General features: G+C 37.2%; 2 protein-coding genes across 7 annotated transcripts; both read right to left on the reverse strand.

The window, feature by feature from the left end:
• Positions 1 to 34: 34 nt before the first annotated feature.
• Positions 35 to 10,259, reverse strand: LOC126588765 (sugar transporter ERD6-like 7). 3 transcript variants are annotated; one of them, XM_050253867.1, is made up of 18 exons: positions 3,304 to 3,556; positions 3,014 to 3,076; positions 2,749 to 2,838; positions 2,602 to 2,661; positions 2,451 to 2,516; positions 2,264 to 2,329; positions 2,062 to 2,137; positions 1,909 to 1,973; positions 1,728 to 1,820; positions 1,574 to 1,666; positions 1,390 to 1,474; positions 1,190 to 1,233; positions 1,044 to 1,106; positions 891 to 950; positions 765 to 818; positions 595 to 654; positions 395 to 509; positions 35 to 311 (listed from the first exon to the last, which is right to left on the reverse strand). In XM_050253867.1, exons 1-18 carry the CDS (start codon positions 3,478 to 3,480, stop codon positions 199 to 201), a joined length of 1,443 nt encoding a protein of 480 aa, XP_050109824.1. In that variant the 5' UTR covers positions 3,481 to 3,556; the 3' UTR covers positions 35 to 198. The 3 variants fall into 3 exon arrangements, with proteins under 3 accessions (XP_050109824.1, XP_050109823.1, XP_050109822.1); XM_050253866.1 differs by lacking the exons at positions 395 to 509; positions 595 to 654; positions 765 to 818; ... (12 more) ...; positions 3,014 to 3,076; positions 3,304 to 3,556 and adding exons at positions 6,939 to 7,053; positions 7,145 to 7,204; positions 7,312 to 7,365; ... (11 more) ...; positions 9,717 to 9,779; positions 9,902 to 10,259; XM_050253865.1 differs by lacking the exons at positions 35 to 311; positions 395 to 509; positions 595 to 654; ... (13 more) ...; positions 3,014 to 3,076; positions 3,304 to 3,556 and adding exons at positions 6,538 to 6,818; positions 6,939 to 7,053; positions 7,145 to 7,204; ... (12 more) ...; positions 9,717 to 9,779; positions 9,902 to 10,253.
• A 1,915-nt stretch (positions 10,260 to 12,174) lies between these two features.
• Positions 12,175 to 15,659, reverse strand: LOC126591497 (probable LRR receptor-like serine/threonine-protein kinase RKF3). Of its 4 annotated transcripts, XM_050257196.1 has the most exons (3): positions 13,417 to 15,659; positions 12,753 to 12,795; positions 12,175 to 12,350 (listed from the first exon to the last, which is right to left on the reverse strand). In XM_050257196.1, exon 1 carries the CDS (start codon positions 15,420 to 15,422, stop codon positions 13,476 to 13,478), a length of 1,947 nt encoding a protein of 648 aa, XP_050113153.1. In that variant the 5' UTR covers positions 15,423 to 15,659; the 3' UTR covers positions 12,175 to 12,350; positions 12,753 to 12,795; positions 13,417 to 13,475. The 4 variants fall into 4 exon arrangements, with proteins under 4 accessions (XP_050113153.1, XP_050113152.1, XP_050113151.1 ...); XM_050257195.1 differs by lacking the exon at positions 12,753 to 12,795; XM_050257194.1 differs by lacking the exon at positions 12,175 to 12,350 and having other exon boundaries at positions 12,383 to 12,795.
• Positions 15,660 to 24,737: the final 9,078 nt, after the last annotated feature.

Consider the following 24,737-nt stretch of genomic DNA (forward strand, 5'->3'; position numbering starts at 1 on the left):
TAGCTAGCTCTGCCACTAGTCACACAGATAAATATGAGAGGAAAGATTGACATGAAATTTATCTGTAAAAACAGAAGTACAATGTTCTTTTTGTTTCTTTGAAGATTTCACCTACAAAATTGCTGCATTGATTTGTCAAAATTTTCACTGAGAATTTACTGCAACGAATGCTCTTCCTTTCCTTCCTTTTGTTCCCTACTAGTTAATGGCTCCTTGGATTTGTTCCAGGGTTTTCCCCTTCGTTTCAGGTACCATCGAAACCACAAACACTATGGCCAGAGCGTTGATTGCTGCATACAGAATGAAGGTACCTGAGAATCACGCGCACATACGTAAATTATCAGATCAAATAACTTGCTAGAGTCCTTATAGTAGCAAAGGAAAATGTAGTTACCGTAGGAGCTCCAACTCATAAGATAGTTGAAAGTGTAGGAGCACAACCATGCAACGAACCAGTTCACCAATGTCGCTAAGCTCCCAGCCTGCCCTTTGATATTTATAGGGAATATCTGCGGCAATAGATATTCGTTTAGATTAGCGAGATGATCAGTAATGTATGGATAGATTAAGGTAGATCTTGAAATTTTCATATACCTCAGACATAATGACCCAAGGAACTGCTCCCATTCCTATCGCAAAGGATCCTATATAGACCTGAATCCGGAAACTAGTTGTTAAAGAAAGTAAGTACAATAAACGAAAGCACGATACTAAAGGAGACTGATCTGTGTGGATGAAGTATTTCAATAAGGCTAAAGATTTACCAGAATGCCGGTTACAGCAAGTATGGGAGATGCCTCGTGTGCCAAGTCATGAACCTGGTTCAAGAAGTGCTTTCTTGTCAGACTATCACTAGCTGAAAAGAGGTGTTAGGGACGGTTGAGGATTACCTTCAGAAAGAATGAAATGGCAGTCAGGAGGCATCCGAGTACCAAGCCTGATGCAGAAATCTAGAAAAATCGAGAAGAGTTAACCTTCCGAATATGAATAGGAATTTCTCCCAGAAAATTCCTAGAATTAAAACTAGCTGTACACTAGTTTACCAGAATTAGAGGCTTTCTTCCGGCTTTATCCATCACAGATGCACCAATGCCTGTAACCACAACCTGTAAAACAAAACCGCTTCAAGATGCTTCCAATGGAGAGAAATTAAAAGATTCAAAGTACTGTAACAGTAGGAGTTTAGAACCTGAAGGATAGCAAAGGATATGGTTCCAACACTAGGCGAAAATCCTGCCATATAACATATAACATATAGATCAAATTATCTGCTTTAAGCCATTCAATTTGCACTCAAGAAGATGAAAGATATAGAAGCATATGGTGAAATTATAGATACTGAAAACATAGATTACAGTAGTGTCAGAATTCTAAGTAGGGCCTTTGTACCTGCTTGCTTAAAAATATTGCTGGTGTAGAAACAGACCCCGTTAATTCCCCCCAATTGTTGACAGACCATCAGCCCAACCGCAATCTGATCAAACAAAAAAGCAATGTCAAGCAAAGTTACTCAAACTTAAAGGCAAGAAAACTTAAATCTGAGTATACAAATTGATGGCAAAAAGAAGCTTACAATGATTGAGCGCAAGTATCTCTTTTGAAAAAAATCCAGTAATTTAGCTTTTGGGAGCCGTTCAAGAGTTGCTATAATCCTGTCAAGGTACTTCTTATCTTAATATTTGTGATCTTCCGAATGCTACTTTCATGTAGGTTAGGAGATAAAGAACCTGGATTTCTGCTGCTTCGTGAGAGATGTCAGCATCTTTACCACGAAGTTTCTGCAGCGCAACTTCGAAATCTTTCTGGTGTCCTGTCTTTGCCTGCATTGAATATGAAGTCACATTCCTCGTCTTCATTTGGTTGAATGTTACCACTAAATAATTAGAGAAAAGAAAATCGGTTTCTTACCAACCATCTTGGAGACTCAGGAATGAAAAAGAGACCGAGAATGGTCACAGCACATGGAACAATTCCTGCAATCACCACACAAATAAGCCAGCTGCTACTGTATTAGATAACTCAGGGTTTTCTGATTAAGCACAGTGTGTCTAAGCAATTCACCGATTAATGCTAAATCCCTCCAACTTACTACTACCCCAAAAATGAACGACATGGACCCTCCAATGCAGATCATTAACTGAAAATAAAAAAACAATTAACAGACAAAGTTAGATGTCATCAAAACCGATTATTCTGTTGTTGAAATAAGATCGGTACTGTTACTAGTTAGCTTCAGGGATTGCATTTCTTGTTACATTTTTACCTGATTTACAGCAGTTAGTCTTCCTCGAAGATGTTTGGGTGCGATTTCAGCTACGAAAACAGGTACCTTATTATCAACCACCCAATATTGCATCAAACTCTGTTAGTACCTTATTATCTACATGGTACTTATATGTATTTTTTGGTCTCGGAAAATACTCAAGATGTAGAAGAGGGTAACAGCTCACCACGTATGAAAAGGCTCCCATTCCATATCCACTTGCCAGTCTCCCAATGTCCAGAGACAAAACTCCCTTCAATCACAATACGATGAAGAACATAAATTAAGGTCAAATATCGGAGGACAAATATTTGCGTAGCAGGTAAAATGACACGAACCTTCGAGAAGTAAATAGCGAGCCAACCTACAACACAGAAAGCACAGGAAACTCGCAATGCCTGCATACAATTTTACAGTGAACATATCAGTGGAAACAGAACTAGTTTCAGAACAAGTGTATTCAGGTTAGTTTTGCAAATTCGTACCCCTTTCCGGCCTAGAAAATCAGTTATGGGACCAATTGTGATAGCACCTATCATTGCGCCGAATGTCAATATGGATCCAAACACTGAAAACTGCGTATAGATCATGCACAAAAGATCTAGGTACAATTAGAAGTAGAACTATTCATTGTATTTGTATTTATTTTGTCAACTTTCCGATGTAAGGCTTTTCGATTTCTTCAACAATCTCAACTCATGAACCATTGATTGTATTTGTATTCCTACATGTTATGATCACTTTCCATACCTCTGCTAATGTTAAACCGAGATCTTCCCTGATGGCAGATTGAGTCGGCGATGAATAACCAACCTGGAATCCACAAAAGAGTGTCAGAATTTACCTTCCAAAGATCCCAAATTTTTCTGTGCATCAATGAAGAGCTAAATGCTACTAATTAGGAAAAATGGATGAAATGATCAAAAATTCTTACAAATCCCAATTGTTGAAATGAGTACTTTTCAGTATTTGATCGATATGTCGTCAATATTTGTAAAACGATCATTTTCAGTCGATTTCCCTATTAATTAAGCACTTACACAGGATCCAAATTCAAAAGAGCCACAAACTGCAACAAATGTGCTGAGATAAACCATCCATTGATCCCCTCTGCTGCTTCCATCTTCACCGTCCATTTTATTCTCCACCACCCTCATGAGTGGCTCTCTTACTTCCTCCTTCTGCACATCCCTCTCTACATTCTCTTTGATGGCCATGTCTGCCTGAATTTTACAAACTCGAAACGTCGCGATGAACTTGTATAAATGGAAAAGAGAAAGGATTAAAAGATATGGACTATGTAATCAAGAAACTATCAAATAATGGAAACCAGTAAATCCTTATCCAATAACATCATTTTTTTTATTTTCCTGAGCTCGTAAAAGTTTTGATCTGCACTGACACTGGCTTTGTTGATTTCAAGTGTCTAACAAAGAGATAAAAGTGAGCAAATCTTGAGGACAAGTAGTTATAAACTTGACAAGGCAGTGTCGTCTTTTTGCGCGTCACACGGGGACAAATTTTTCAGCGAAATGTGGGAGCACGTAGGGCTGTTGGGCATGACACATGGACGTATAAGTTGCTCTGCTCTGATACTATGTTAGAATGTCATTATTTCCCGAAAACGAATATAGACAATGGGTGGTGGGGCTAACGATATTTTAAGTTCTTATGCTAGACTTCCATCCTTCGATGTGATATGGTGTTGACAGGTTCATATAATTTTTTATTTTTTTGTTTCTTTCAGGACTCATCACGAAGCTAACAAGGGATACCAACGTAAACCCTTGAAGATCAAGTTCGGGAATTCACCAAATTTTTGGTTGAAAACTGAAAAGTTCGTTTAATTACTGACTGAAAGATGAGATTACCTTGGAAATCAACTGCTTAAATAACTTAATCACAACGCTATGAGGAAGCTCAGGGGCTTTAGGGACATAAACGGCATTAATCGAGACAAACAAAAAGTCCCATTTTTTGGGCATGCCTACCTATCGTTTCGTATAGGTTGTTTCAACCTTCATCACAGATTTTAGCTACATGCCCCCCCTCCTTTGTACTTTTCTCTTTAAATAACTTAATCACAACGCCATGAGGAAGCTCAAGGGCCTTAGGGAAATAAATGTCATTAATAGGGACAAACGAAAATTTCCGATGAAGGTTGAAACAACCTATATGAAACGATAGTTAGGCGTGCCACGATGAGAGGGTTGCAATGTCAAGACAAGTCATGACAAGCATGCAAAACGTCTACAAAATGCATGCCATGCCATGACATGTCATCGCATGCCAGCAACGATGTTTTGCCGTGCCACGATGCAAGGATTAGCGTGTCAAGACAAGTCATGACATGCATCTTTTATTTGCACAGCTTCTTACCAGTAAGAAGACATTCAATCATTTGAGTTGAATATTTATACAACTTCTTACTGGTAAGAACACATTCATTTTCTGAGCTACATATTTACGAAGGTTATTACCGGTAAGAACGCTTCATATATTTCCTAGATTTTTTTTTTTAAATTATTCTGAAATAGTAGGCAAAGTGTTAGAAAAATGCATGGTGTGTAATGACTTGTCTTGACACGCTAACCCTCGCAATGTGGCACCATAACAAGCCTTTCGAATTGTCGACATAATGCATGGCGTGTCATGACATGCATTATGCCGACAATTCGCGACGCTTGTCATGTCGTGGCCAACATCAAAGTTCTAGTGTGCCATGATGCAAAGGTCACTGTGTCAAGACAAGTCATGACATGCGTTTTTCGAACACTTTGACGCACTAACTCTCACATCATGACACGTCAAACATCGTTGTTGCCAGGCGTTACCCAGAAAGAAACAAACAAAACTGTCATCGTGATTGATTGGACATGCCCGATTTAAATCAATAAAAAAAAGGTCAATTACATTTTATCCCTTCAAGTTTGGATGATATTGCAACCTCATGCAATATCTTTAAAACATTTCAATTTCATACATTATTTATCATTTTATTGCAATTTCATACATTTATTAGTCCAACCGTTAATATGATCGTTAAGTAATGATGTGACAAATATAAAACTAATATGTTTTGGTGATGTGGCAAACCAAAATAATTAAATATTAAAAAAAAATTAAATTAAAAACGAAACCTTCCCTTTTTCTTTGTCCAGCTACCCCTCTCTCTCTCTCTCTCTCTCTCTCTCTCTCTCTCTGCATCTCCATCTTTCCACTTTGCATCTCCATCTTCCATGGAAACACCTTCAAATCCCTCCCAGCTCCAAACCCCCAATCACTCTAGCATTTAGCACCATGAAATTTCCATTCTTAACAAATCCCACACACCAAATTTCTCACTCTCACCCCCCTTGAAAACTCGTCAGCAAAACCCAGATGCAAATATCATCTGCTTCCCAAATCCCACTCTTAAAATCCTCACTTCCGCAGTCCCAAAATATGTAGAAAAGCAGGATGAAACGCCCAACATGCAGGCTTTCCTCTGCTCTCTCCTCTCTCCTCTCTCTCTCATCTCGCACGCCACATACAAGCACCCTCTCATCCACTTTATCCATCACAATCCCTCATTCTTCTTCTTCAGATTTAACGACGACGATGCCGCCATCTCACCAAGATTCACATCGTCGGCTTCAGAATCGCACAGGGGTCCAATGGGCGAAATTGCTGCAGGCCATGGCGACCCGCTCCACTCGAAAACCGTCGAGTTCGAGCAAGAATCGAAGAACTCGGGGAGAAATCGGACCTCGCAGTGGTGGATGTGGTTAGGCGGAGCCAGCTGGACGGCGGCGGCGGACTTGGGCTGGGCCTTCTAGGCCCGGGAACGGTGGCGGGAGGTGAGGCAGAGGGAGAGGAGGAAGAGGGTCAGGACTATCAGAGTACCGACGATGATTCCAATGACGACCCAGAGACGGAGCCCGAAGATTGATGTCGGAGTGTCGAAGAACACCGTGGAGGCCTAAATCACGGTGGCTCCAGGAAGTCCAGCGGCGAGCCGGGGTTGGGTTGTGGAGGGAGGATGAGGTCGGGTCGGACCTTGGATAGGAGCCAGGATAGTCTCGCCGTCGAGTGTGTTGAGTCCAGCCAGCACTAGCAATCTTCTTTTTGTTTTATTTATTTATTTTATTTTGGCTTTATTTAAATAATTATATCTTTATTTTATAATTTATTGACCAGTCGAGACTCTATCATTGTCACATCATCACTTAACAGTCAAATTAACGGTTTACTTGACGAATGTATGAAATTGCAGTAAATATTAAGTAAACGTATGAAAATGAAATGTTTTAAAGATGTATAATGTTGCAATTGTACTTATGCAAAATGTAATTTACCCTAAATAAAACTTAATTAATCATCGTAAAAATAGCAGTACAATAATTTTGTGGTTTTAATTTGAATGAGGATTTATCTTCTAAAAAGAATGCTCTTCAGTTCTATTTATTTATGGCTGCTTGAATATGTTCCAGGGTTTTCCCCTTCGTTTCCGGCACCAGCGCCACCACGAACAAAATCGCCAGAGCGTTGATTCCGGCGTAGAGAATGAAGGTACCTGAAAATCGCGCGCGAGCGCGAGTAAATCATCAGCTCTACAAAACTGCAAATCCTTAAGCATGAACATTTAGCTTCCAAAAGAGTTGGCTTCTGTAACAAGAAAGGAAAATGTAGTTACCGTAGGAGCTCCAAATCATAAGATAGTTGAAAGTGTAGGAACACAACCATGCGCAGAGCCAATTCACTAGCGTTGCTAAGCTTCCGGCCTGCCCCTTAATGTTTATCGGGAATATCTGCAGCAGACAGTAAATTTGTTTAGATAGGTGACATGATCAACGCAATCATGGACGGATAAATGAGCCAAATTGTATGCATTTCCTATACCTCGGACATCACAACCCAAGGAACTGCTCCCATTCCTATCGAAAATGCTCCTATGTAGACCTGAATTCATAAACGAAGGGTTAAAGATTCAAGGAGAAGAAACAAAAGCTTGGTTTCAAAAGAGAGATGCGCGTGGGAAACATGTCGCCACAAAGGTAATGAAGTACCAGTATGCCGGTTACAGCAAGTATGGGAACTGCGTTGAGTGCCCATTCATGAACCTGGTCCACAAAGAGCGATCTCTTGTCAGACTTATGTTGGATAACCTTATACCGAAAGATGTTAGGGTCAACGTTTGAGGATTACCTTCAGAAAGAATGAAACTGCCGTCAAGAGAGAGCCAAGCACCAACCCGGCTGCAGAGACCTAGGATAGGAAGGAAAAATTAAACCTTCTGATACGAATTGGAATTTGTCTCGGAACATTCTTAGAGCTAAAGCTGTGCACTAGTTTACCAAAATTAGAGGCTTTCGTCCAGCTTTATCCATCACGCCTGCAGCAATGGCGGTAACTATAACCTGTAAAACAGAACCGCGTCAAGATGCGCCCAATGGAGGAAGATTAAAAAATTTCAAGAGCTCTCGCGGTAGCACTTCCGAACCTGAAGGATAGCATAAGTTATGGTTCCAATGCTGGAGGAAAATCCTGAGAAATAGAACGTTTACATTTCAACCGTAGAACAAGATTATCTGCTTTAAATACCAAAAAAATAGATTAAAGCGGGGTCTTCATACCTGCTTGTTCAAAAATATCGCTCACATAGAAACAGACCCCGTTGATTCCTCCCAGTTGTTGACAGAACATCAGCCCAACTCCGATCTGATCGAACAAAATTTATTAGCAAAGAAAAGTTTTACTCGGAAGAGAAAGAAAGACAACAAAACTGTCAGTACAAGCGATGTAGAGAGAAGCCATTACAACGAGTGAGCTCCAGTATCTTCTTTGAAACAAATCCAGCAATTTGGCTTTAGGGAGCGAGTCAAGAGTTGCAATATAATCCCGGATTTCTTCTGCTTCCTCAGATATGTCAGCATCTTTGCCGCGCAGTTTCTGTAGCGCATCTTCAAAATCTTTATACCGTCCTATCTTTGCCTGCATTGATGATGAAGCTGTAATCAATGTCTTCACTGCGTCTAATGCTACTAACTTAAGTAAATGCGGAAACAAAAGCGAAGTTCTTACCAACCATCTTGGAGACTCGGGAATGAAAAAGAGACCAAGAAGTGTCACAGCGCAGGGAATAAGTCCTGCGAGCACCATACAAATGAGCCCTCTCTGCTACTGTATTTGATAACATAGGGTATTCAAATTCAGCACAGTTTGTCTAAAATAACTCACCGATTAATGCTAATGTCCGCCAACTTACTAATACCCCGATTATGAAGGAAGCAGACACTCCAGTTACGATCATTAACTATACGATGAGCAAATGAAGAAGTTAGATAAGATCCAAACAAACTCAAAAAATATTGTTACTAACTAGCTTCAAGGATCGCGTTTCTTGTTACATATTTACCTGATTTGCAGCAGTTAATCTTCCTCGAAGATTTTTGGGTGCAATTTCAGCTACGAAAATAGGTACCTTAATTGTCATTCATCCAATAACACATCAGACTTGGTTAATAACTTGTCAGGAACATAATACTCAAGTTATAGAGGAGGGAAATAACTCACCACGTACGAAAAGGCTCCCATTCCGTATCCAGTTAGCAGTCTCCCAATGTCCAACGACCAAGCAGCCTTCAAAGGAGAAAAATGATGAACACGAATAAGCTCAAATTTCAGAGTAGACCATTTGCTCAGTATCTAAAAGCACAGAGGAATTCAAGTGCAAAATGATACAAACCTTGGAGAAGTAAATAGCAAGCCAACCTGCAACACAGAAAGCACATGACACTCTTAAGGCCTGCATACAATTATACAGTGAAGATATCGTTAGATAGCGAATAGAACACCAATTAAAACAGCACAAGTTTTAGTGCTAAAAGTTCTGAACACGAATTTTGAATTCATACCCCTTTTCGGCCGAGAAAATCGGCGATAGGTCCGATGGTGATAGCTCCTACCATTGCACCAAATGTCAAAATGGAGCCAAACATTGAATACTGCATACAAAGGAAAAACCAGCAGGTTAACTGAAAGAAAATTTGCGAAAGCATTGTGCTGAAAGTACAATCGAATTGCTTCGAGAAAATTCTCCCACTGTACTGTCAAATCACTTAATCATATTCGATACTAATTTTTACGCTTTGTTTCTTGAATCTGAAACTATTCACGCACGCTGTGTAGGTCTGCTTCGCCTGTATTGCCGGCTCGGCAGACAATGCAAAACGCACCTGGGACGCCATGGTGGTTGTATATCCCAAGGCAGTAACACAATTGTTACATGAAAAAGTTGAAGCACATGGAAGTTCGCTGGCTCGGGATATCCAACCGCTACCATGGTGTCCCAGATGTAAGAAAGTTCGTCCCGTCACTCATATCTCACTGCAGATATGGATTTTGACTCATAATTTAACCATCCAAACTAAACAGCTTGGATGAGTTATAGATGTTTTAATCACTTCCATACCTCAGATAATGATAAACTGAGATCTTCCTGGATTGCGGACTCAGTAGGCGAAGAATAACCGGCCTGAAAGCGATACAAGAGTGTTAGAAATACTATCTAAACATCCCAATTTTTCAGTGAACCATTGGCACGTCTCTCTAAAATCTTAACAAAAAGATAAAAAAAAACGCACAACAATCACTTACACAGCATCCAAACTCATAAGAGCCACAAATTGCAACAAATGTGCTGAGATAAACCATCCACAGGTTCCCTCCCCCGCTTCCACCAGCTGATCCCGCTACGTTCGCCATAAGCGGCGCTCGTACTCCCTCCTGCGCATCACTCTCCACATCCTCCTTGGTTGCCATGCCTGCCTGAGTTATATAGATGGAGTTTGGCAACAAGGTTAACAAGAAGGCTCCTGACAAAACTTTAACTCGAACGGCTTCGAAGAACTTGTATAAATAGCAAACAAACTAAGATTCAAAGAGATGGGAAGTGTGAGCAGAAACTATGAAATAATGGAAACCATGGAAGCTCTCTTTCTTATAGATAGAGAGAGAGAGAGAGAGAGAGAGAGAGAGAGAGAGAGAGAGAGAGAGAGAGAGATTTCAACGTGCCAGAAGGGATGTAAAAGTTAGGCACTGCTTCACATTGACAGTGGTGTTCCAAGTAGTTACAAATTTACTTCCTCAAAAGCTTTGCTACCAATTGCATGCCAGACGATGCAGACAGTAAAATCACCGCGCAAGTAAAAAAATAAAAAGGAATATCATGCCGTATCAAGTTAGATAGAGCAGTGTATTCTTTGTCTGCATTCAAGTTCAAGAATCTCCTCTCGTTTAGATCAGATTCATTTTAAGATTGATCAAGTTAAGGGCGACCCCAGGCTAATAAGGTTTCCCACTTTGTGAGGGTCAGGGGAAGACATCTCTCGTACCCAACCTTACCTTTGCTTTGCGAAGACGTTGTTTTCATGACTCGAACCCGTAACTTTTTTGTCACAAATGAACAATATTTCCATTACGCCAAAGCTCATCCTCAAAATTAGTCAAGTTAAGATTAGATTGAAATATCATACACACGTAAGAATAAGAGGAAAAATGATCAGATAAACACCAGAGAGAATATAAGATGTGCTGATGTAGGTGTGGAACGTGGTCTGGTGTCTGGTCTGCTCAAGGTGGCTGCCAGTAAATCTTTTAATTTTCTTTCTTTTTATAATCTTTTGATTTTTTTTTTTTAACTTCGAAATTAATTAATTTTATGGTCCGATTAATGGCCATTTCGGGAAAAAAAAATCCAAGCTTTATGAGAATTTCCAATTTTCCATTGATTATTTGCTCTTCTGTCTCTTTGTTTAGCCGGGGGTTGCCGCAATTATTAATTTTAGCCGAAAATCTGAAAATTTGTTGGACCAATAAATCTCGGCGGATATTTAATATTTTTAGAAATTTATTTTTTTGCTAGGAAAAACATATACCAAGAGAAACGTAACGATATATCACTTTCTTAATAAGGAAAATTCAACCATTGAACAACCATTCTTTGGAGAAAAAGTTCACCTTTGATTGTTAGCTTTGAGCTTCCTTTTTGGCTTCACATGAACAAAAGCTCAAAAACAAAATTAATTGATTAAATTAAGGGGAAATTAATGAAAAGAATTTGCAAATTTTGAATTTTAACGAAAATGACAAAATAAAAGGTAAAATGAATAGTACAAGGATTGACTTTTTAGTGTAAAAATGTGATTTTTCGTTAAAATGAACAGTACCAAGAGCTTCTCGTTAAAGTTCCCTTAAATTAAACTAATTACAAAAATTATAAAAAAAAAATATCAACTATGAGATCCTAATCATGTTAATGAAGTCGTTTAGATGTATTTTTAAAATAACTAAAAATACTTTTGGTGAAAATATTTCTGAGTTCAAAGGCACGGAAGTGCTTCCTACAAGAAACACTAATTATGTACTTCTTGTACAAAGTACTTCAAGTGCTTTTCTAGAATTCTCTTACGTTTTAACTAAAAATTGGTTTAAAAAATATTTTCATAAAAAACACTTTCAATCATTTTAAAAACATTTTCAAAGAGTCATTTATCATATTCACGATTTCACCTTCTATCAGAATAGACAAAACATAAGGTTCTATTTCACTTTTCAGGGTTTACAGCCTTGCACCTTGAATTAAATAGGCAAGCTTTTGCGTTGTTCATTTTAATTTTCCCAACAGGATCCTCTCGATTCGAGGATTTTGGAGATTTGTGAATTGTATATGTTCATCGTACATCGTATAGTTATTTTTTGTCATATATTGTTTGTGTTTAATTTTAAATAAAAGTATTTAAAATAATTTCTAACCGCATAATGTACGATGAACGGACACGATTCACGGATCCCTATAATCCTCACAAAGAGGATCCGGATTCTTAATTTTCTATTTATGGTTAGATCTTATCTAACCCTCATGACGGTGCTAATAATCCACATGTTATAATATCAGCAGCTAATAATCTACATGTCACAATATCAGTGGACGACTGAGTTGGTATGTCGACGGACTTGGTATGTCAACAGAGTTGGTGCATCGGCTCTATTAGGGTGCACCCGGTGCAGGGATCAGACATTGACGTTGCTACAAGACTATATTTGTCTGTAACCCAGAAAATAAGATAGGAACACAAATTCAAATGAAATGACAGAGTTGTTGAACTAGACATATCTAAAAGTAAAAATGTATCTGTAATTACAATGATAATCTAGTATTTGCGGTCTTCAGTCCAATTAGTCACGCACTTTAGACTTGAAAAGAATATCTAAACAGAAAATTTGATTGATGGTGGAAAATCTCTCCGCACATTTTTTCTTCACAAGTGAACGGTTCACACTTGAAAAAAAAAATTTGGTTAAATCTCAACCGTTCAAACGTGAAGAAAAATGCGCGGGTGAGCAGAGCTCTATAGTGAGAAGGCTGTGGACCCAAGACATTTGACAAGTGAAGCTGCCTAATCATACTCCTACGTTTGAAAACAATTTGCATATACAGCAGATCTACCTCTCCCATACGCATTGACAGCTTTGAGACCCCAGTGCCCACTCTGTCAAAACAAATTATAGGCAAAGATTATGGGGACGGAGAAATTCTTATGTCCATCCGCCCACATATTGCGTCACACTTACAAGAGACGCGACGGGGGTGGGGACGTAAACAGGCAGCCGGAAGTAAGAATTGGTTCTTGAAAAGACGATTCATGTGTCACATGAGACAACCTACCTTGTACTGGTTTTTGATTTCATTGCATTGGACTGTGAAATAACCAATCGAACATATACATCAATACCATTAAACCAACCAGTCTACGATGACCGCTATTAATTACGCATCTTAGCATGTATGCATCCACAGTAAACAAAAAGAACATCAGATCCTCGTAGCAAAAGGATAACATTTAACTACGACCCTACGATGTGAGGACGAAGTTGACATCTTCGGATTACGCTTCAATAACTTAAGTGTGACATTGACAAAGCTTCCATATTGGGTATCTTCTAGGGGCTCAAGCAACAGATGACAATGACAGTAATATATGTTTAATGTGTTCTATTTGACTTGAGTAAAGAATCGGGTTTGATCACACATCTATTTCATATTTACAGTGAGAAATTTCAATACAAAACCACACAATTTGCGCCAACAAAACAAATCAGGGTGAACATACCTATTAGTGAAACTGTCAAAGACAGTGTCGCTACTCCTTTCTTCTTCGAGTTAATTAACTCACAAGTCACCACCATTCTCTCTGGTACCGGAACTTTCCCCGTCTCTATTAGGGTTAGAATGTAGGTTACTATCGAATGTAAAAGTCTGAAAACCACCTGTAGTAGAGAGCTGGATTGAGCCACTGCTGCTATATCTTTCAATATCGTCAATATTTGCCACAAGGGGAATTGGTCTTTCAGGAATTGATGGAACCGATATATCTGTTTCCAACATTTTAACAGCCTGATCCATCGTTGGCCTAGCATACAACTGCGGATGAGAACAAAGAACGGCAATCAATACATACTTCTCTAGAACTTCGGGTGAACCTTTCTCCGGCATATCATTTTCAATAACATCCAGCGGTCTTCCCTTCCTCACCAACTCCCACGCCCAATCAGTCACAAGTGACGGTTGATTATCATCAATCACATGGAGCGCTTTCTTTCCACTCAAAAGTTCAAGGAGCACAACACCAAAACTATACACATCACTTTTATCTGTCAACTGCCCGTACAACGCATACTCTGGAGCAAGATAACCCATTGTTCCAGCCACCCTCGTGCTCAAATGCGTCATTCCCTCAGGTGTAAACTTCGCAAGCCCAAAATCTGCTACCTTGGCCTCGAATGTCTCATCCAAAAGTATGTTATTAGCTTTGATGTCCCTATGGATAATAGTTGGTTGAGCCCCGTAATGCAAATAAGCCAATCCCCTCGCAGTCCCCAGCGCGATCCTCTGACGAATAGGCCAACTAAGCTTGCTCTCAAACGAACCGAACAAATGGTCATGGAGACTCCCATTCTTCATCAAATCACACACAATGATCCTCTGGTGACCCACCAAAGGAGTAGTGGCAATGCAATAACCTCTCAAAGCAAGAAGATTGACATGCCTAACACTCGCAATCACCTCAACCTCGTGGGCGAAATTCGCGTCGCCAGCAGCCGAGCAGTTCTTGAACCTCTTCAAAGCAACTTCAGAACCATCATCCAGAATTCCCTTGTACACATTCCCATATCCTCCTCTCCCAATTATATTGTCCCTAGAGAAATTCTTAGTTGCAGCACTAATCTCCTCGTATTTAAACTTAATTAAATTAGTACTTCCACTAATTGAATCTAAAGCAGAACCTAATCCCTGCTCGATTTTATCACTAGCATCCTTTTTCCTCTTCCTAATCATAAATTCTTCATATTTATGCCACAAAAACCAAACGCCGCCGATCACAACCAGCAATCCGACGCCGCAAACAACCAATACAATCAAAATTACAGTCTTTTTCTTCTTACCGGAGCTCTTTGCCGGGCTTCTGAGCGAGAACAAGCACTCGGCGGTGCCCATATCGATCGGTCCGACAAAAGCCGCCACGTAAATGGCCGGGTACGCAGTGCAGGTGGAGACGTTTCCGACGGACTCACCGGTCAACCGCGAGGTCTGCAAGGACATTCTGGTGGTGCAGAGGGCGCAGGGCGAGCCGTTTTCGAGAGACTGGCTGCAGGCGGCGGCGACGTCGCTGAGCGAGGTGTTTCCCACTTGGGACTCGAATTGGGACCGGGTGGAGACGTTCGTGCATCCTTCGGAGATCCAGCTGGTCTGGAAGCCGCAGTTGGCGCGAATGTCGAAATTGGGGACGAACTCGTTGGCTAGGGATTGGTAATCGACCCAGCAGGACTCGGAGGCGTTGAGCGGGGGGAGGAAGTTGCCGGTGCGGCGGAGGTAATCGGAGTCGACGAAGCGGAGGCCCTGGACGAGGTACTGGCACTCGGTGTTGCGGTCGTAGCGTTTGCGGTTGCGGGAGCCCGGGTCGAACTGGCGGAGGATGGTGAAGTTGAGGGGGCACGGAACGGTGGCGTTTAGCTGGCAGAGGGATGGGGTGGGGAGGGAGGAGAGGAGGATGAGGAGGAAGAGGAAGAGGAAGGAGGAGGACATTACGGTCTCATAAGGGGCTTTTTGGATGGGCATACTGCTGCGGAGTAAAATTGCTTACTGCGGCGGAGAACAAGTGCCTACTGCGGCTGGACAATTTAGTCCAGCCAGCCAATTTGACGGTTGACGGAACTGGGGACGACTGAGTTGGAGCAGGTGGCGAGCTGAGAGAAAACGTTATTGCAGCGGTATTTAAAATTGGTCACACAATGTTAAGTGAGAAGACGTTGTTGTTGTAGTATCTGAAGCCGAACACATAATATTCCGTGAAAGAAATGACATTGTAACGATATTTTAAACGAAATATTAATACGAGTAAAACAAAAAAATGGTCAAAAAGAACCACCTTTTAACAACGATTCTCCTTCCAGAAGGTATACAAGTAGTCCTTCAGCTTTTTTTGCATGGAAGATGATTTGAATTCTCTAACCTTTAATGGTAACGGGTGTCGAGGTTGTTTCCATTTTTTTTTTAAAAGATATCAGTTGGGGCTTCATCACGTAGTTTATTTTTGGGGAATTGAGAAGATTTATAAAGGTATTTTAGCATTTTTTTGTCATCATCATATGATTTACCAGCGCTAGAAATCGAACGCAGAACTTGCTGTGTGGAATACGAGGCTAGAAATTGTCCCAATTACTGGACCACTCCATGATGGCTAAGGTTGTTTCGATTCTTGATTTTCATGAGTTTATCAGCACGTATGAAACAACCTAAGTAATCCAATACTAAAAAATACGTAGTTAGATTGATTACAAAAGTATTTGATTGTATACATGCACATTCTTGTATATGCTCATTCTCTAATCTCTATTGTATTGTCAACTTCATACATTTTTTTACTTCTCATTTCAAGTAAATAAACATATCAATCTTCTCGTTTGATGTCTTAACCTCAATCCATGCATAGCATATAGAATAATACATTGTAATAAAGTTCCACACGCTAAATGCATGCACCAAACTGTAACAAAACAAAATATTAGTGTCACGTTTAAAAAATAACACATGTGCACAATATTTAAATTCAAACATATTCAGTTAACCAATAAGTTATTTCCGAATGAGGATCCTCTTCGGATCTTCTTTGTGAAGATTCCGGAGATCTTTAAATAGTGTCATTCATCGTACATCGTACGGTCAGAAATTATTTTAAATACTTTTATTTAAAATTAAATATAAATAGTACCTAATGAAAACTAGTCGTACAATGTACGATGAACGATGAACGAACACAATTTAAGGATCTAGAGAGGATTCAGAGAGGATTTATTTCCAGCACTGTCTTACTTTTGGTTTAGAAGTCGTCTTCACTTTCCAAGTTGATTCCATACCTAACTTCTTGTCTTGACTTAACGATGTTATTCTATATTTTTATATTTACATATGAGTAAATTTACTTTTTTATATTTATATTTATATATATGGTAATGGGTGTTGAGGTTGTTTCCATTTTTTTAAAAATTGGAACTTTAACGAAAAGCATCCGGTACCGTTCACTTTAACGAAAAATCACATTTTTACACTAAAAAGTCAATCCTGGTACTATTCACTTTACCCTTTATTTTGTCCTTATCATTAAAACTCAAAGTTTTCAAGTCATTTTCATTAGTTTTCCTTTTAAAAAGAGATCAGTTAGGGCTTCATCATGTTGTTTATTTTGGGGGGAATTGGGAAGATTCATAAAGGTATTTTAGCTTCTTTTTTGTCATCATCGTATGATTCATCAAGGCTATAAATCAAACGCATGACGTGCTGTGTGGAATACGAGGCTAGAAATCGTCTCAATTACTGGACCACTCCACGATGGCTAAGGTTGTTTCGATTCTAGATTTTCATGAGCTTATCAACACATATGAAACAACCTAAGTAATCCAATACTAAAAAATACGTAGTTAGATTGATTACAAAAGTATTTGATCGTATACATGCACATTCTTGTATATGCTCATTCTTTAATATCTATTGTATTGTAAAATTCATACGTTTTTTTACTTCTCATTTCAAATAAATAAGCATATCAATCGTCTCGTTTGATGTCTTAACCTCAATCCATGCATAGCATATAGAATAATACATTGTAGTGTAATAAAGTTCCACACGCTAATATGCATGCACCAAACTGTAACAAAACAAAATATTAGTGTCACGTTTAAAATATAACACTTGTGCACACAATATTTAAAGTCAAAGATATACAATTAACCAATAAGTTATTGCCAACACTATCTTACTTTTGGTTGAAAAGTCGCCTTCACTTTCCAAGTTGATCTTATACCTAATTAGCATCTTGTCACGACTTAACAATGTTATTCTATATTTTTATATTGATATACGAATAAAAATATTTTTTAGACAACGGAACATCAGCTCGAAAGAAAAAGTGCATAAATAATATCACAAGGTTACGAGACTCTAGTTAGATATACGAATATTAATAAGAACAATACACGGTTACTGAAAATTCAGCAGTCATTGCTTCTTTCATCTAATAAGATTTGGTCATGTGTCCAATTTGTGTTTACAATTTCAATTATTTGGACACGTGTCCAAATCTAATTAGATAGAAGCATGAGTGGTTGCTGAATTTTCAACAGCCAAATATTGTTCTTATTAATAATAGACATGCCCATTTTCCATAACAATTTGGCAAATTATAATGCGTTTTAATTTTTATTCAGCAGCCAAGTATTGTTCTTATTAATAATAGACATGCATTTCCATAACAATTTGGCAAATTATAATACATTTTTATTTTTAATCATATGCCGGTTAATTATAATTCAACGAGTGTGTGCTGTGCGTATATATTCCCAAATCCCGAATGCCAGCCAATGTGTGCTTTTTTTGTTTTCTAGTCACGGTTAAACGTTAGGATGCGTTCGTCTGTTTCGTATTTTCTACAACCACTTTATCACTGTGACTCAGCTCATGGGAAAAAAAATTGTGTCTAATTAGGACTAAGGCGGATGTATTTTGAGATCAAGGTAGTTCTAAACCTTTTTAGAATTTGAAAAATATACATGTGAAAGTCTTTCGATGACTCTTTGAATGTTTGTTACGAGTCCCTTTTATGCTTACCAAGTGTTTGATGTAATATTCGTCAAGCATATCTCAACAAGTTGTTCCTACAGCACTGGACAAATTCTCTCGATATCACTTATCAGGTTGCTTCGGCAAATGTCGTATCTATTAACATGTGCGCAACATGATTTGACTGACGACAACAAGCCCACCAAATGTTCAACGAAATGCCTCCGTAAATAAACTAAGAATAATTTGCGCGTTCGCAATCTGTTTCTATCTAAAAAACTTGTACTCTAAGTCTTTAACACTGAAACATCCCAAAATTAGAATCCTAAGTTCACCACTGCCTACTACATGTCTTAGTATTTCGTTGTGTATGTGATGAGTGAGACATATAGGATAATCGGTTTACGAAACTTTCTTCATCCGATGTGCAACGGTGATGGTATTCTTAATCAATTACGAAAAATAACATATAATATAATAATGTATGAGATTTAAGATATCATCTGGTTAGTCGTTCTCGAGTCACGAAGAGAATACCATGTAAAACATTCGTATGCAAAGCAATTAAAATCAGAGATGTGAAAATGGGGATGCTTCCAACGTAGCTAACCCTAGGCCCAATGGATTTAATATGTTAAAGTCGACAAGGTCTTTCGGCTGGTTTTTGGGCTTCTATAGATTGCAAGAAACTAAGCTTGATCTCTCTTTATCTTTTGTTCACCATTATTTCTGGCTGGATTGGATTATGATTAACCAAATCTAATTGTAATCGAAGTATGAATGAATGTTCTTAATTACTTGAGCTATAAACTTATTCGATTTTCAAATTAAGTTGAATCGAATTCGGTTCGGTGAATACAATTGTATATTGCATACAGATTGTTCAAAACGAGGTTTGATAGACAACCTCAACATGTTTGAGGTACCTTGAAACTAGCTCAAAGAATTATTACGAATAATAAACTGCTTATATAATCAAATAAACAAGTCTCAATCAATTCACGTGGATTCTCAAAATAAAATTAAGTATTTTCTACGACTTGAGCTGCAAACCAGTTCCGCACCCAATTGTTTGTGAATCAACAAAAGCAATGCAAGTGACTTGGATTCTATCTAAGGGACTTGGATGCTCTCCCTATCCAAGATTTGAAGCTTTCAGCTCTCTTTTCAACTAAAAAGCCAGAAAGAGGAGAATCCACCTCTCACTACTCAAGTTGTTGTAAAATACAAGGAGGAACCAACTTCAACACCAAACTACTTCCAACTTGGCTCAACAATTATCTCGGCATCATACGCGGAGCAATTTTTTGTTGTAACTAAAACACCGTCACATAATTTTATTATTTCACTCAAATAATAACACGTATATATGTTTTTTATATCAACTTTATCGTCTACTCATATCATAACACGTTAAGACATAAATTTCTCTTGTATACGACCCTGATTTTATAATATTTATTGTTAATTATTGATCAAAAAATCGTTTTATGTCATCGCAAAAATGGGAAGAAAATTCCTTATCTTGTGATTGCCTCAATGCATCCCACATCACATGGACAATTATTTGATATCATCCCCACAAGGTATTGCGTGTGATATTACTAAAAATCCAAAAAAAGAATAATCTATGCTAACTTGCACACGAATACTGTGTCCTGCAATTTCTTGTTATCCAAGAAACAAATAACAAATATAAGCATTTGCAATGCAGGAGCTTAACTTATTTTTCTATTATATTTGTTGAGGAATTTAAATGGCTTTTTAGCCAAAATGGTCTTTGAGATTGGCTCACATTGTTCCTCACAATGAAATTTGGCAAAAGTGGTCCATGAGTTTGTCTATCGTAAATTATTTTGGTCATTCCGTGAAAATTTTTGTTGAGATCCTCGTTAAATTGTCACGTGAACGACCACTTTTTTAAAAATGTTTTTGTTAAACCGACCCATCCACTTAATGAGGATATTGACAAGTTTTTCCTAGAAGGACCAAAATAATTTATGGTGGACAAACTCAAAGACAACTTCCATCAATTTTCATTGCCAGAGACTAAATTGAAGAGTTACGTCAATCTTAAAAATTATTTTAGCTAAAAAAAACCTCTTTTATTTATTACGCATGCAGAAATTCCATTGACAAGTTTCGGAGAATAATCTTGAATATCCCAGATTATTCTGATATAGACATTGCTAATATGTTATTAAGCCATGCATCCCTTGTTGATCCTTCATAACCTAATTAGCTATTTTAATTTATTTAATTAATTAAAATGTGAACTTTCAATACCAGTACTCCGTCAATCTTTTATTTTTTTTAACAAACGAGACGATATATAAAGATTTTATAATGCAGTTAATTATAGTGTCACAATAGACCTAAGTACATAAACGGGGATAAATCACAGCTAGGAGAATAATTTTTCATTAAAAATACTGAACCTATCTCAAATATATGTCGCTTTCACTATTCATGTGAATTGAAACTAAGACTTATTTTACAACGATTTTTTTTTTCTGTTATTTTAAGTTTTAATGTGAGAATAAGAGAGTTCGTTGGTCAGTTAGGATATCTGACCCTGATTTAAATAAGCTTGGATTGAAATTCCCCACCTACCGGAATACATAATTTAGAGCTGTCTCTGAATCATTTCGACATAATTTTTATTTTTCATAAAATTATATTATTACTCATGGATTGGTGGTATGATCTATAAGCTTAAGAAACAAGCGACTCTATAGGATTATATATAATTAGTTATGCATCAAACTATATATATATATAGCGTGACAAACGGGTCGTGTCATGTCAAGTTCGTTATCTTAACGGGTTCTTAGCAGGTGACGTGACTCGATTAATAAACTGTTCATGTGGTTTCGAGTCGGGTTAAGGGGTTATGCAAGAAATTAATTATCATGTCTAATGTCTAGATCTAGCAAACGATATCTTATTGGATTCATAACAGATGACTTGACTTTACTCGTTAATGGATCCTTAATGCATGATCCAATAACGATCCACTCATTAACAGGTTGACCCGAAACTTATTACTTTCGTATCGTTTTATGTTGGCTTATCAAGTCTTACAAAAAATTGTCAAGTTTATGTAAGACAACATTAAAATGTATTAATATTGTATGATGGGTATGATTAGTTGGAACGATTTCTTGATTTGCGATTGAAGATTGTCCATAATCATTCTCATAATCTAAATTCCTTGCGTGAGGGTTTTGAATATTTCATGCAAAGTGAACTAGAGTGATCATTGCATTTGAAATTATTACAAAGTCACTAACGAAGTGTTCATCGGGTCGAAACCAATAATATTTAGGCTTATTAATTTAATTGCCCGTTGAAAGTTGAAATTGTTATTTTCAACTCGTTTCATCCCATTTCACCTCATTTTGTTACAAAAACGTTAAATTCAAACCTAATAAATCATTAAATTACCTTATTCTATTTCATGAATGATAATTTGTTTCGCCAAGAAGATCGGTCGACTGAATTGAAGGGAATGATGACAACAAGACAAAGAGCTGTTAGAGAGTTCATAGAGAGTCTTACTTTTGAAAGAGTCTCCTTAGCATTTCTCTTAAAACAAAATAAGAGAACTATTATTAGCACTTCAAAAAGTCATTATGCACTCTTAACAAGTGTATTTTCTTTTTAATTATAAAAAATTTGAAATGCAAAATAAATTTTTTTTAGTGCTAATAACAATTTTTTAAAATAAACAACTTTTACAACAAACAATTAATAATTTTCAACGTACTTACGTGGTACGAAACGCCATAGTGGCAATGACCTTTTGCCATGTAAGTCCTTCTCATGAGTTGAATATGAGATCTCTAACTAAATAAAGACCGAATTCTACTATATCAACTAATCATGTGCGGATAATGAGAGATTTTTCAATGTGCTTGAAACCCGAGACAGTATGTTATATGTCATTATAGAAGTGGAGATAAAGTTTCTTTTGAGTGTCCCTTTATTTGTATAATCATATATGACGTATGTACTCGTATTACATACTTTTAGCAGATATAGCAGTATAGCTCTTTAATCATGGTATGCTCCACACAAAAATCACAAAGCAATGCGATATACCACCTTATAAAGTCTTAATCATGGACCAGTATTGCTTTTGCTTCTGTACATAATGATTATTATTTTACTAGGATTGTGTGTTAATTCTATATTTATATTATTATTAATTATTAATTAGGCACCAACCATCAACCATCAGGGATAAGCTAGGTTACCAATCCTATCAAGTTCAACTGAATTGACTTTGGGCAGTCTTATGCAAAGGTCCACATCACTATTAGATAGGCACACCTGTATGTGAAGAAAATTTTCAGTGTGCCGGGTGTCGGGAACACAACCATGTACACCAAATATAATAATACAATTAATTGAAAACTTAAAAAAAAATCTTTTCGACTAATTTTATTATTATTGATGTACGGAACCATTTATTGACACATTACAGAATCTCTCATATATATGATGATTTTTTATCAACAGGGCACGCTAATGTTAAGAAAACGAAACTAAAACGGACTAAAACCACACAAATATTAAATAACCCGTATAACTAAAAATTAGCATAATCGTATGTAAACTTATACAACCAAAGGTCCAAAACCCTAACTTCAAGAGTGAAGACTGCCACAAATTGGCACCGCTTAGTGCATACTAAGAGTCCGTTTAGAATTACTTTTAGAATGACTAAAAACGTTTTTGGTAAAAATGTTTATGAAATCAATATTTATTAAAAATTCAAATGAATCTTGTAAAAGCACTTTAAGTGCTTTATGCATGAAGCACTTGATTTCTGTCATTTTAAAAGCACTTATAAACGAGCCTTAAATCCACGCTAGGGAAACTTGCCCAAAAATAAATTAATCATATTCTCAGTAGGTATTCCCATAACCAATATTGTTCCTTTAGAAACAAAAAAATCCTAAAATCTTTAGGATTAGTTTTTACTTTAATTTATTTCCGATCTTGAATTACTACATCATTAAGGATTCCTAGAGTAATAAAGCAATATATTTTCTATCTAAGCCCTTTATAAGTAGTTACATTCGGTAGGTTTCACATTGTTAACCAAACCTTTGTGTACTTCATCATACAAGAAGACTTTGAACTTGAGAGATATTTTAATATCGGGAAGATAAGCACTGTTACACTAAAAGCTAGTTGGTAACTTGGTATTCAACGCGTACTTCTGCCGCATAAGGTAATCATAATCTTTTTGTTAAATTCTAGTGTCGACTGTAGAACACTTTATCCGCGAATTCACATTTATATCACAAATTTGATTCTCTCATTAGTTTACATCAACTGCATCCACAATATGACGAGAAAATGCAACGTATATTTGTTTTTTTTTTCCTTCTTCTTTCTATTACACATATATTTGGCCTTAAGATATCTACCCGCATTTTACCAATCTCCTTTAAGCTACATAGTCTCTTTTGTTTTACAAATTATAAAATTTCCCACGTAGAATAGAATTATTAAAACAAATATTATAAATTATATCGTGGAGCAAAGAGAACAAGGTTAAAGTTTCACTCAAGTGAACGTAAGAGTCATCCACAACCGTTTGGTTTATTCTTTATTCAATTTAAAAGAGATTCTGAATTCAAATCTCGAATATTATTATCTCGACGTTGAATTAAGTAAAAAAAAAAGGTTTAGCGTCAAATTCCACGTGCTAGATTATCCAACATGGCATATCCTAATGGAGACCAAATCGACTTTGACCGCAAAATCCCATGTATGTCCGGACCAAATCGTATTTAGGGTTATACGCTCCACATAGACAGGACAGAAACCCCCCTGCCTACCACATATATATATATATATATATATATATATATATATATATATATATATATATATATAAGTTGGATTGTTCATTTGAGGATAGGTCTATTGTTGTACGGGACACTTTTTTCCTTCGATCAGGTTGAAATCTCCAGCAAGGTTTTTATCGAGACCCATTTTGCACAATATCCTCAGTTTGTACGAATTCTGTTTTGTTTAATGAATATCGTACTTTTGTTAAAAAAAAATATTTACAATTTTTAATTATCAAATATTATTATTTTTAAATGATTTCTGATGTTTAAAATTGAAGAAACCACCAATTCAAAATAAGAGATTGATTTGATAGAAATACTCTCAATTTAATGAATGTTTCTCATAGCATGATCAAAATGATTGACGGTGAACATTTTCAAGAATTACTTCTATCCATTTTAATTTCAAACACAAAATTGAGGAATTTATATTAATCTCAATGACCAT

This window comes from Malus sylvestris, chromosome 11 (assembly GCF_916048215.2).
Source record: "Malus sylvestris chromosome 11, drMalSylv7.2, whole genome shotgun sequence".
Taxonomy (NCBI): domain Eukaryota; kingdom Viridiplantae; phylum Streptophyta; class Magnoliopsida; order Rosales; family Rosaceae; genus Malus; species Malus sylvestris.